The 14,117-nt window shown below is 41.7% G+C and overlaps 1 protein-coding gene across 1 annotated transcript; it reads right to left on the bottom strand.

Moving 5' to 3' along the window:
* Positions 1 to 573: 573 nt before the first annotated feature.
* On the bottom strand, positions 574 to 6,051 carry LOC100277520 (Digalactosyldiacylglycerol synthase 2 chloroplastic). Its single transcript, NM_001367328.1, has 5 exons — positions 5,924 to 6,051; positions 5,023 to 5,350; positions 4,132 to 4,398; positions 1,568 to 1,917; positions 574 to 1,408 (listed from the first exon to the last, which is right to left on the bottom strand). Exons 2-5 carry the CDS (start codon positions 5,305 to 5,307, stop codon positions 916 to 918), a joined length of 1,395 nt encoding a protein of 464 aa, NP_001354257.1. The 5' UTR covers positions 5,308 to 5,350; positions 5,924 to 6,051; the 3' UTR covers positions 574 to 915.
* Between the last annotated feature and the right edge of the window lie 8,066 nt (positions 6,052 to 14,117).

Raw genomic sequence — 14,117 nt, forward strand, 5'->3', positions numbered from 1 at the left:
TACATTTTTTAAATAAGACGAATCATCAAGATTTTAAACAAAAAAAAAAATTAAATGTGTTATATATTTTTGAACAGAGATAGTACTATATAAATAGAAGCTTCTAGAACAACATACCGCGAAAAATTAATCACCACAACTGCAAAAATATGTGAGGCGGCTCTATTTTCTTAAGAGATTTTTATTTTTTAAAGGAAAATAAACTATTTTTTTTTTAAAAAAAATCTCTTGAGAAAATAAGGTTTCCATATTATCCTTTAGAAGTATTTCTTTTCTGGCTTGTCATGTATTTTTCTCTCGCGTGCCAGCTTGTAGTGCTATTTCAATTTTTTGTTGCACCTCCTTCGAACTGGATGATGTAGACACTAGAAATCAAGATATGATGACGAGTCGATTGTAGAATGGAGTCAACTGTAAGAGGGAATGCTGGGCAATCTTATATAAGCCACACGCCCACAAGAAGCACAGTATTTTTTTTTTTACTTTTTCTGTTCTTTTTTATTTATCGAGAACACAGGTAGTATCAACTAGCACACAGATTTTAGGCGGTGTAGTAAAAGTTTCAGCATGGATGGCTGCGAAAACAAGGGGCATATTATTATACAATAAGATTTTCAACACACGCGTCAATCCTGGGAAACAACACGATGAAAAACAGTCCACATATATGAGACTGTAATACTAGTGTGCACTTCAGACTGCTTAAGATTAACAATCAGAAGATACGATGCATCCAGGAACTTCAGAACGCCTTTGATATATGAAGAAAAAATGCAGTGCCGCCACACCAGAACACCACATAGAATGTATGTTTGATCAATCTGAGAACCTCTCCGAGCGACACATCTTTTTGCCGTTGAGTTAGACTGGTTCATTCTATGGTCCATGGCAACAGCATCGCAAGAAAAGCTAATGCTATCCCTGCAAATTCCACCCAAGTTCCTTGCATTGCTGTTCATCCGGCTGCAGTGTGTTTGGTATTGCACCGAACACACAACGCACAGCTTCAAACCCAGAGATTGTATTATGGAAAAATGCCGATGCCTCTTCCATGTTCTTCTGCAGTTCATCTGGGGAGATGCGCATGAAATGCTGTGAGGAGGGTGGTGGTTGTCCCACAGGCACAGTTGGTGCAATATCAGCAACCCTAATAAATCTTTCTGTTGCTGCCTCCCAGGAAAGTTCATGCCGCAAATCATCTGACAGTGGGATAGGTTCTTCTGCCAAAGCTTTCATTGTTAGTCTCACAAACTCTTCATCAGTATTGTACATGTGACAATTAGGAAATCTTTTGAAAAAAACATTTGAAGGATGGTTTGCACAGATCACAATCTTCCCCATTGCCAAAGCTTCTGCAGTTGTTGTGCATACCACATCAGTTGTACTTGGGTTTATGAAGACCTTGTAGCTGGGACAAACAATGGAATCAATAACACAGTTCAGTCGAGACTCAAAGATTATAAAGTGATGGTACAAAGAACTTATCATAAATTATACCTGAACATAAAACAATCTAGCAGCTAGTAAGAATGTATAAAAAGTTATTGTTCATCTATTAAATACTCACTCGTGAAATATTGAATCTCCATGATCACGGCCTGGATAGACTCTAATATCTAAGCTCAGTCGCTCAGCTGATGCCTTTACTTCATCAGCATCTTCCCCACTGCCATACAACTCCATTTTAAGGCCAGACAATTCCATTTGGTGCTTATGAAGAAGCTGAAGAAGCTCTGTGTAACCTTTACTCCATACCATCTTTCCGATATAATATGCACCCTTGAAGAATGCTTGCTCTCTTTGGCATAGCTGCTGATGTTTCAATTTGCCAATCTCAATAAATTTGGGGTTAACTCCATGAACATTACAAATCACAGACCTTGGAACATCCTGAGTTGCTGCAGACAATCTTATAACCTTCAAAAAGGAGGGTTATAAGGAGAAAGAGTCAGAAAAACTGCACATAAGAAATCAAAGGTAAATTATGCTTTAAATAAAGTGGAGCACATGCTTATATATAGTTAGACGAATTCCCCTTGCATTGCCACGGGAATTCTGGTGTCATTTAAGATGATTGGTAATCAAAGATCTGAAGTTGGTAGGAGAAGATAAAGGTTCAAATAGCATGGATTATTCATCCTTGAATGATTGCAGAACAGCAGAAGACATGTTGCAGTTGGAACACCAAAATCATATAGGAGTTGAATAACTTCTCTATTGACTTCATGAAGATAGATAATAATACCTTTGTTTACAAATATATGACACAATTGACTTTTTCGAAAACTTTGACCACTCGTCTTATTCAAAATATTTATTCAAAAATGTAAAAAATTTAAGTCAAGCACAAACTACCTTAAGTGATAAAACAAATCACAAAAAATGATAACTCACTATTTTTTTGAATAAGACGAGTGGTCAAAGTTTTTTTTAAAAAGTCAACGGTGTCATATATTATGAACGGATGGAGTATGGCAAATGCCAAAGGAAAAGATAATGTCACTTGTATGAACTGAATGGATGATCTTGAGATCTAGACAAACATGCAACCATTTAATAGAATAAAATAATGACGCGCTGACATGCATTTGGACTGCAGCTATTGGACATAAGAATAGGAAACAAATAAAATCTTAATCAATGCTACAAATCAAGTTCCAGAAACACAAGTAATGTATATGACAAATGATAATACGCGTACAGAAACACTGTAGAGGCCAGGAAGCATGACACAATCCCAGGAAGGAAGTGGCACTCTGGTTCAGGATTTGTATATGAATAGTGACAGCAATGATCATGGTAGAAGCATAGGATTGTTGCAATGTGTGGTGGGCTGGTGGCCGCTGGGGCCACGTTACATCAGCGCCGCAATGGAATCCTCACGCTAAAAAGTGTTTCTACTAACCAGGATAGTCTGGAAGTTTGATTGAAAACCTTCCATGTATTGGGGGGAGGGGTCAAGGTAGTTGCAGCTCCTATTATATGCTAAGTTGTCAGATACAGGAAACAGGTAGAGCAGAGAGAGGAATCGGAAGAGGAGTAATGTGCGGTGGCATTAAAAAAAACTGCTGATGGCCTAGTGATAGCTCTATTTTTAATTTGCAGCAACTATGATCAGTTACCATTTTACCAATGGCTTGGAAGCTAAAGAGAAAAGCATGTAAGCGGGATTATGGCTCAAACAATCAATGGTCAGGATGGAGATGACCACTTAAGCCCAGACAGCTGAACCAATGGTGATGACATGGCGCAACGTGGAAGCAGAGAAATAGCATCAGTGAGGTTTTGGTTTATAAGAGAGATAGATTACCAATGCATTTGGTAACTGTTCCAAAATATACAAAAATATGTTATAGATGCACATGATGTCATTATGATTTGTGCTTTACTAGTAAGCAGGGCGTCTACTATCATACAAAAAAGGGGGAAAACATTATAAGCAGTGCAGCTACTAACTTGACAAACTAACTGCTAGTACCAAAAAAGAAGGGAAATGATGGATGAGTTTTATCTGATCCCTATGTAAAATGGTGACTCTATCGATGCATAACATATTTGTTGATTTAATCAATGTGTGTTCTTTTGTAGGTCAGTAGCTGATAACAAAGTATAAGGATTAGCAAGGTAAAAGAAAATGCGAGGAATTCGAGGTTTGAAAAGTACTATTCAGGTTAAGAACTTGTTGGTTCTGACCATGAAGAGTACAAAGTGGAACAAGAAGGCTAGTAGGTTAACAACCTCTAAGGGTATAAAAAGTGTGATTGTCTAAGATTAGCACCATGTTTATCTTTGGCTAGAAGTTGCCAGTGATGCCTTATGCAAGCCATTATATTTAGTCATACGATAGTTGTCAACTGATCACAGTTCTCATTTTTCAATCTCGAGACTGTTGTGTATGCTTAAAGGTGTAAGGGTGTAGGTGTTTCAATCTAGGATGACTGCCAATGAAATGTTGTGTTTGATTCCAAATTGTGTATCCATGTTGCCTATATATTTTTACCATTGGGCCACAATGGACGACATTGCTATTGTTCATCCAATCTTAACAGAGGCACTGATATTAATCACCTTGGAAGAACCTGGAAACAAATCAAAAGAAACAACACTGAATAGAAAAATGGAAGGGCTAACCTTATGACAATAGATGTCTGTAACCCAAGAATTAATGTGTTTTAAGATAAACGCACTAATGTATCCATTTTTCTCTCTTTTCACGTATTCCAAATAGTTTGTGTGAACAACACCTATAACTTTTTGGAACTTGCTTTTCCACCTCCGCCCATGGTGGTACCAAGTAAGATGTTCTGGCTCTTCTAGCACTGCAATATCCGCTTTATCATCAGATATTGTCTGACTGATGTCTCCAACAGGTAGAATACTTCTTTTCTCAGTTGAAAACTGCATATGGACATCATCAGAAGGGTAGTGTTAGTCTATCATATTATCTCAAGGTCAAGAACCACATCTGTGCAGCGTAGTGTTAGTCTATCATATTATCTCAAGGTCAAGAACCACATCTGTGCAGCTAAACTGATGCTCTTCAGCATAAAGGACCTATACATTAGTAATTTTGGTTCCCTTCTTTCTCCTTATGCTAAAGCAAGTGCCATTAAATCAAAAGTCTAGAGACATTTGTCATAGCATTCTACTATGTCTTCCAGTACCAGAATTTTCTAGTCATTTGAGTATTCGATGTACTTGCATATAACTTACTAAAACTAGCTGTCTCATACCATATATTTCACTGGTATCAAGCACACTGGTCTATATTTCAATTCTGTCATTAACATAAATTCATGATATGCTAGTATAAAGACATGAACGAGCTATCTCGGAACTCTGAGAACCCCTCCCCCCTCCCTCTATTTGAAAGCAGGCAAGCCATGCATCTTTGGTAGGAAAAGGGTGGGGTCTGGATCTTGTTACAGCGGAGTGAACCGTGGTAATCCATGCCTGTACAACAATCCCATCATATTAACATGGCACTTAAAACTATATATTTAAATTTTGTTTGACTTTTACCTTCCCAGGATAGAACTTTATGTCAAACTTCGGCAACAGCCCAGTCCGTTCCTCAAGCCACCGCCGCACATAGTTTTCCTGCTCTGCCGGCAAACTGAACCTCATCTTGTTTGGATAAACGAGCTCCTGATCCCCCTTGGACAGCCAAGGCACCACCAGCGTGACCTCCCAATCTCCAGCCTTGGCAAGGTATGCAGCCCGAAACAGTGGGTTTACCGCAGTCCCAGTCATCCACGGCAGGCACGCTGTGGTAAATATGGCAACATGCTGATGCTTCCGCGCCATGGACAACAGAACCACCCACAGCACGTCAGCACCCCAGCTGCTGCTGCAATGTCCAAGAGACAGCGATACTAGCACTTCAATCATAGGAGTATTGCCTAAGAATAGCATAATAACGAAAAAGAAGAAGAACATGATGCTGGCATCTCAAATTTGTTTGCTCGTGACCCCGCACCCACCAAAAATGTCTAACCCCATAAAATCCAGAGAATCAATTGACTCGTTGCAGATGCAAAGTTGGATAGTGGGGAGCATCCAATTCGACGCCCCGCAAATGCAAGCGTAACTCACAAACGCTAGGGGCTCCACGAGACTACGAGAGAGATCCACCCAGGAGAAGCCTGACAGGGAGAACGATCTGAGCTCTTCAGCCTCTGATAGTGTGTTTGGTTGCGGTAATTGCCTCATGAACTTACAGTGTCATCGCATTATATACAACTATAATAAACCGAAGTTCTCAAACCATCCAATTCCCGGACCCAAGCACCCTGCTCGAACCATTATGTTCCATAGAAATCACCCTGTTCCATCCCACATTCGTAGCCCCCAACCATACACACCTCAAATTCGAGATGGCGTGCGGACGGAGAAGAATCAGGAGGAAGGAAGATGAACTCACCTGTGCGGTTGGCGCCTTGGCGGGCACGGCCGTGGTTGGGTCGGGAGGTTGAGGAAACAGTTGGAGGGGAGGAGAAGGGAAGGAGGGCGGACGACAGGGCAGCAGGTGCGGTCGGCGTTGGGAAGCAGGTGGCCCCGCGACACCGCTGTCTGTCCCCGTCGTCCGGCCCTGAACGTACAAGGAACCGAGGAAATCTGCGTTTAGTGGCCCCGGATACGTCGGCCCAGCGAGGCCGCTATGGGGGAATTGGGCCGATAGCAAGTGCGGTGAATCCGTCTAGTGGGCGGTCGCTTGGGTACTTTTCATGTATGGGCTGGGATGAAAGGGCCGGCATGTTTGACTAGGTCAACACAGGAAACTAGGAGCGGGGTCCGGGGAGTGCTCGCTCCCCACCCCGAAACTCATTTCTGGCCCAAGTCCCAAAATGCTTAGTAGGGGAAATTTATTCTTTATCCTTATTTCCATCGAGAACTCGATTCCCGCAGCAAACTCGTGCGGTCAATTATTGAGTATAAATATTATGATATCTCCACTACTCTATAAGACTCTAATGTAGATCATATGCGTATTATGGTTCTATCTTCTCTGATTCTGCTCGCCCCCCATCGTACCGACTCAAACAGGTAGGTCCTCATGTCTGTTGAGAACTACGTTACCACGGATCACCAGATCCGCTCCCTTCCATCCCGTCAGCAGTAGAGGCGCAAGAAGCTGTAGAGAACCTGTCTCACTTCACATAAGCACGACAGAGGAAACACACGAGACACATGATATAGGGTTGGGCATCTGGCCTCTTTCTGATCTCTGTATTATGAGGGGGTGTACAAGTTCCTTATATAGAGATGTGAGATCCCTCAGGGGCAAAGTCGGTATTTGCCCACATAACCCTAACTAGGGTTACTTAACACTCCCCCTTGGGCGAATACCGCGACCGACACATGCCTCGTTAAAACTCCGAAAAAACTCAGTGGGAAAAATGTGGAGAAAGAGTGCATGGTGATACAAATTGCATTTGCACTTTGTTGCCTCGTTAAAAACCTCATGTGAGAAACTTCAAGAAAACTCACCAAGGGAAAAAGAGTACAACAGCTGTCATCGTGACAGATTTTGATCCTCTGGGATCTAGATTCTATTGAATCTTCTACAATGGCTAACTTTAGAAATGTGCTCCCCCCTGATCCTTGCAAAACCATATCAATAAGACAAAACATCTTATTCAAGAAGTATATGCACATAAAGATTTAGCAAACAAATTGCATATCATTGCAAGGACTATTTCAGGAACTTTACCTCTACTCACTTCTGGGATACACGAGGTAAGTGCACGTGTCAATATAAATAAGCCACTTTGACTGATGGTGTTTGATTGACTGGATCTATATATTTGATAGAAAGTTCCATAAAGGTTCACATATTGATCATCAAGCTCACGCCTTCAGGGCATAGAATATGACATTTATTATCTCACGATTGTGATCAATGTAAGCGTTCGCTCCCCCTGACGATGACATATGTCAAAGTCGTTATCCCTCATAATTCAAGCATATTCTTCAAGATATATGTCTCATTGTTCATCTGGAATAATGAGAATGGATGAGGTTGGGGTGCTATCATTTTCTATCTTACACCACAATTTATACATAGTTGTGCAAAGCAAATAACATGTCCTTCTATAGGACTTTAGGGGATAATATAGTTGCAATAGTACATATTCTAAATATGACACATCGCTCCAGGCGTTCATCCATTGCAACATCTATGATGGTGTAACAAAAGTCCATCGAAGATCGTAATCCATCAGGGATTTTTCATCGATCAGATACATCGTTATAGTCTGTCATTCTGTCATAATGGGGATATTTTGCCAGTAACACCAAAACCTTATAGGTTTCTGCCATCGTGGCTTTAGAGGATACCGTAATTCCACATCTAGTGGAAAATACCATGAGTAAATATCGTGGAATGCACATGTGCTTATTCGGTGAACTTCAAGTCCTTTGGTACCTCATCTTATTCCTTTTCGGGTCTGTATGGGTCTTTATCCCTTTATAGGGATTATCAAACTTTGGTGTTTAACACAGACTTTATTTCTTCTAGAAAGGTTCCATCAAGGAACTATAATCTCATCTAGGAGATATTCTCTCTACATAGGAGAGTGATCATTCATCAGGAATGTATTATCTAGTACAAGATTTATATGTTGCATATTTATAATTCAAAGATATGAGTCCTTGTAGGATCTCATGCGGATCTTCAGAATCCTATTAACTGCATATTTTAATTCATGCCATTTGCCAGATATATTACATAGCAGAACAATGTTTATTCAACACATACGTGGGATGGGTCTCTCACAAGACCACTTGAACCATCACATTCACCACACATTATTTCAACAATGCCCATAAATGTCCGAACTTCAAGCTCGCGAGCTAGGTGAGTGCCATAGAGTTAGGTAGTTGGGTTCTCTCCCGTTTCTCTCTTTAATCCATTTATGCTTACCTTTTCTATCTATACCCTTTCCTCTTGCTCTTGTCTGGTTGGCATCCTCCAACTCCTCTTAATCAATCAAGATCAGAGTCACATCGTCTTCACCAAGTGCATATCAATACTCCTATTAAGGGGGTTAGCCTCTAACCCTGATGATGGCAATACGATCAACATCAACCAACAAGGTTGAAGTGTCACAGCGGAAGCGTGTGTGGGTCCTAACCCACAGGTCCCAAGGTCCTCAAGGAGTCAACTCAACTTTCACTTCCTCTCGTGAATCCAATAGTGTGGATCAGTTGGTCGTGAACATTCGAAGATCAAAGCAACCAGTCCACAAGTTGAGCTACAAAGTCAAAGTTGAAATGAAGAAACTTTGAACAACCGATGAACGGGCCTTGTTTTTCTTGCTAGCTTCTTCTTGAATCTTGGGGGCGAGATTCTGTTAAGGTGGTAAGGTTTGTAACACCCTGAATTTTAGGGTATAAAAATTTCTTTGCTCGATACTCAAAATTTAGGTGTTACCCCCTCTTTTCCTTGCTTTTCTTGTCTTTTACCTAAATAGTGGAGAGCTGTTATATATATATACATATATGTTAATTTTGGATAAAAAATAGATGTGTGATGTATTTCATGCTGAACACTAGTTTTTGTTTGCTTGAAATAGCCCTGGTAGCGTATCCGTTCAAGAAAAAAAGGAAATATTAAATTTGGATGATCTAATGTAAATAAATATATATTCATATATGTATATATATATATACCTATATAAGAAATAAAAAACATACAAACACACGCACAAACGTATATCAAGTTCAGCCCATTTACTAGGCCAGCCACTCCCGCACCTTTTTCCTCTTTGTCTCACTTCCAAGCGGACCCAACATGGCTTCAATGCCTTCCATCTATATCCTAAACTCTGGACGCTCATGTGTTCGCACATGTCGTCCTGCCCGTGGAACCTCCTCTCCCTCTCTAATCGACCACGACGCAACGTGCCCAGCAACTGCCCACACGTATGTCACACCCAGTTTTGGAAGGTAAACCGAATGTGAACCATGTACGTGCCAGGATCAGAACTCACGTACACTGCGATTTTATAAATGACTCATCATAGCACAATGATTCGAAAAACAAGGAAGAGTAAGTGATAATATTAAAGACTAGAGTCATTTACATAATATAAATCAAAGTACACATGATCCAAACATAGCCAACGTAAATAAACCCACCACAGCCAGTTGACTGGGGAAGGTCGCTAGCCTAATCCTCGAACTCGCCGAAGTCCTGGAACTCCTGGAGATCCGCCTCGACACCTTCTTCTTTACCTGAACATAATCCCACTTCTCTTCTAGTATTAGGTTTCTATATACATGTTCCCCCTAGATTACTCCATCTTCTATAAAGACAATGTATCTTGAAACTTTCTTACTTTTGGTTAGGTCTAGGATCACCAACAAATCCTCCGATGTGATCACCGGACTCCAATCGCCACCGAGCCGTCCAGGTGATGCCAATCACCAAGAGTAATAATTCGTAGACTTTCACTTGACCAAGAGAAGCCTAATGCATGTGGTGTGTGCTCTAGGTGGCTCTCATGCGCACTAATGAGGTCCTAACATGGGATTATGATTTTGCTAATCACCTCACTAGGCTTTGTAGACTTGCAATGCTCGAGCAATAAATTCTAGGTGGTTGGGGAAGCAAGACACATAATATGGCTGGTGGAGGGGGTATAAATACCCCACCCACCAAAACTAGCCAATGCACAACTCTGCTACGCATGGGCGCACGGGACAGTCAGGTGCGCCAATTGTGCACTCCCAATGGGTAGTTCTGTGGAGTTGCACCGAACAATGAATAGTGCATGTCCAGTGCACACCGGACAGTCTGGTGCTAGGCTAAAAATCAACTGTTGTGCAATGTTTGCTCTCCGGTTTTCGGGAACTAGGGTTATGAAAGGGAAATATGCTCTTGGGCCATTTTGATATTGTTTTGGTGATTAGATGCTTAACACATGTTGTCTAGACTAACATGAGAAGTGAGCATATGTATATTAAGTAAAGTGAGCTCGGAAGAGGACATAGCGCAAATCTATATGGACCAAGTAAAAAGGTAAGCTCTAGACACTTAGTAAGTTGTTTTGTGTGCTAATCATATTTGTCTAAGTGTCAGGGACCTTATGAAGTCAAGTCAAAAGGAGCAAAAGAGAACAAAGAAAGAAAAAAAGTGCGTTGGATTGAAGAGCACCAGACGGTCCGGTGCCTCTCACCAAACAGTCCAGTGTGCACCGGACAGTCCGGTGCACGATCCGGGCAAGTGCCTGATCTTGGAAATTCTAGCCTACGTCGACTATAATTCACCGGACTGTCCGCGTGGAGCGCCGGACAGTCCGGTGTGCCGACCGCCAACGGCTAGCTGTACATTGGTCGAGGGCCAAGGGTCAAGTGGAGCAGCGGACAGTCCGGTGCCCCCCAGAAGTAGAAAGTAGCCAATCGCACGATTATGTGCCTGCACACTGTTCACTATCCGGTGTGCACCGGACTGTCCGGTGCACCCACGGACAGAAGGCAGCCAGGGCCTTTCAAATGGAGATCCAACGGCTCCTATGTCCCTTGGGGCTATAAAAGGGACCCCTATGCGCATGGAGCTCCACACCAAGCACCCATTGAACATTCTACAATGCCAAGACTTCGCAAGCACGCAATTATTTCATTGTGATAGAGATTTGAGCACTTCTTTTGAGCTGTGACTCTGTAGTGTTGTTTCGTATGCTCTTTTCTTGACTTGTGTGTGTGTTGTTGCTGCAACTCTAATTCTTGTGTGTGTTTCTACTCCCCCTTACTCTTGTGTCCATTTGAGACCATTTGGTAAGGCGTGAGAGACTCTAAATTGTAGAGATTTCTCACAACGAGATATTGTTGAGATAAAGAGAACCATGGTATTCAAGTTGATCTTTGGATCACTTGAAAGCGGTTGAGTGCAACCCTCGTCCATTGGGATGCCACAACGTGGAGTAGGTAAGTATTCTACTTGACCGAACCACGGGATAAAAATCATGGTGCCACTTGTCTTTATCTTACTGTGATTTTCTCTCTATTCACTTCACTTACATAATTGCTCTTAGTTTAATACTCACTTAGTGAAGAGCAATTAAGTGAAGAATTTTACTCCTCTCATACTCCTCATTCGAACTTTTCTATTGCTTTCACTAATCCAATATTAGTCCAAGTTTGTTTTGTTGAGTTGTTTTTACAGGATCACCTATTCACCCCCCCTCTAGGTGCTCTCAGGTTAGCTCCAGGGCGCTCTCGGGCCCGCTGTCTAGGGGGACCACCGCACAGTCTAGTGCCCCTAGGTCAGCAACACACTTTCTTTTCATGAGATATTCTTACCCGTTATTCAATTCTAACTTGTGAGTGAGTTTTAGAATGACACCTAGCACTAATTGTGAGTGTGAACATGCACCGACACTACACTAGTTATCTCTTGGTCAAACTAGTCATCCACAACCCCTCTTTATAGTACAACTAAAATAAAAATAGAAGTCCTAACTCCATACCAAGTGTCACATAACTCCTTCGACACTTAGCATATGAAGACCTTGATCTTTTGATTCACCTTTTTCAGTTGTCACTTCAAGTTCTCATCTGAGGGATTATTTTCATGGTTGTAGCGCAAATTCCTGCATTGTGACCTAACTTACCATTTACTCTACAAAACACATGTTAGTCACAAGTAATCTTATGTTGTCATTAATCACTAAAACCAACCAAGTGCCTAGGTGCTTTCAAATTTGATGATACCCGACACAAAGGTCTAGACCGGTAAACCAAACCACCCCATGTAATTCATCTAGCAACTCATCAATGACATGTAAAGGGTACTTGTTTTTCACTATGAAAGCATTAAGGTGTCGGTAATCCACGCAAAGTCGCCAAGCCCTTGTCTTATTCCGAGTGAGAATGACTAGTGAGGCAAAGGGGCTACAACTGGGTTGAATGAGTACATTTTAAGAAGATCCGTTATTTGACGCCCGATTTCGTCCTTCTGGGCTAGATTGTAATGATATGGACGTAGACGAAAAGGAAAAACTCCAGGGATCAAAGATATTGCATGACAGTGTGGTCGGGCATGTGGCAATCCAATTGGCTTATAAAAAAGGATGCAAATTCTTGGATGAGTTGTTGCACACCTTCTAGTAAAGCTTGCTGCGAAGACATCTTAGCACTTTTCTGCAACTCCACCGTGCACCATAACTCCTCTAGTTGTTCCAAGTGATAGTGTTGTTGAACTGTAATTTGTTCTAGGGAAGAAGCATCAAATACTTGACCCTGCAGAACAACCTTGGTTAACCCTTGGGTGATGAAAGTTAACCACTTTTTCTGCCAGTGTATCTCAATTGGACTGCACGAGGCAACCAATCCATTCCCAAAATGATGTCATAACAGTGTAGTGGGAGTACTTTGAGGTCTATCACAAATGAGTGACCTTGAAGTGTAACCTTGCATTGAGTTAAATGGTGTGTGCAGCTAATAAGTTAACCATTAGCTACCCGAACTTGTACTGGGTGGGACAAAGGAACCAAGGGTGGTCCGAAGGCTACCAAATCTTGACTGACAAATGAAGATGAGCTACTAGAGTCCACTAACATGACTGCTTTCCGAGCAAACAGTGTGGCCATGAGTTTCACTGTTTGAAGAGCTTCAGTACCCTATATTGCATGAACCGACAATACCATCAGATCATCTTCATTTACTGGTTGAGCAACGGAATTAGTTTCTTGAGATGCAGAATTGTCCAAAAGCTGCCACAGTTCTTCAACCATATGTAGAGGAACAATAGTATTACACTTATGTTGAGGACCTCAACGTAACCCACACTTATAGTAGAGTCCTTTAGCTTTACGATACACTACAGTAAACGGAAGAACTTCCGACGGCTAAAGCCGTCGGACATAAGCTTTGCACCGTCGGAGATAGGTTATGTCCGACGGCATTAACCTATCTTTGATGGTTTTAAGCCATCGGGGGTAAGGCGTCAGAAATAGCGTTATATCCGACGGCCGTCGTCGGACATAAGCTATCTCCGACGACCCCATCCGACCGTCGGAGGTAAGGCGTGGCAACCGTTTTAACCGTCGCCTGTGGGACCCACTGCTGTTATGTCCGACGGCTCGAGCTAGGCCATCGGACATAACAGGCCATTATCTCCGACGGTTTTCTAAGCCGTCGGACATAACCTATTCCTTATGTCCGACGGCTTACACTAGGCCGTCGGACATAACAAATTCCAGAAATTGCACAAAATTCTGAATTTTAAAAAATCTGACATTTGCAAATACAAAACAGATTTCATACACATATACACATTCACAATCACAAATATACTCAAATAAGTATACACATTCACAAATATACTCACATAAGTATTCACATTCACAAATTTAACATAACGACATATAGTTCCAAATGGTTGCAACAAGTGTTTACATCAACATAGTTGTCCAAAATCCAAAATGAACATTGTTCGACGGATAGTATTTCACATGAAAGGTTGCAACAAGTGTTTTACATCATTATCACTCATATCCATCGCCACCTCCTCCGGCTGGACTCTGCGTGTTGAAAAGGTTGTTCACCCACGAATGTGATGTGTCGTCTTGACCAGACCCATCTCCAGGTGCGGCAACTGAAGCGGGTGGTGT

The sequence above is a fragment of the Zea mays genome, chromosome 1 (genome assembly GCF_902167145.1).
Source record: "Zea mays cultivar B73 chromosome 1, Zm-B73-REFERENCE-NAM-5.0, whole genome shotgun sequence".
Lineage (NCBI taxonomy): Eukaryota > Viridiplantae > Streptophyta > Magnoliopsida > Poales > Poaceae > Zea > Zea mays.

What these genes read in the sequence shown, in the direction of transcription:
- LOC100277520 (NM_001367328.1), bottom strand. Translation starts at nt 5,307, where the DNA reads ATGGCGCGGAAGCATCAGCATGTTGCCATATTTACCACAGCGTGCCTG. An exon ending in TAAAGTTCTATCCTGGGAAG is followed by an intron (nt 4,399 to 5,022) that starts GTAAAAGTCAAA and finishes GTCCATATGCAG; the next exon opens with TTTTCAACTGAGAAAAGAAG. An exon ending in GGAGATTCAATATTTCACGA is followed by an intron (nt 1,409 to 1,567) that starts GTGAGTATTTAA and finishes TGTTTGTCCCAG; the next exon opens with CTACAAGGTCTTCATAAACC.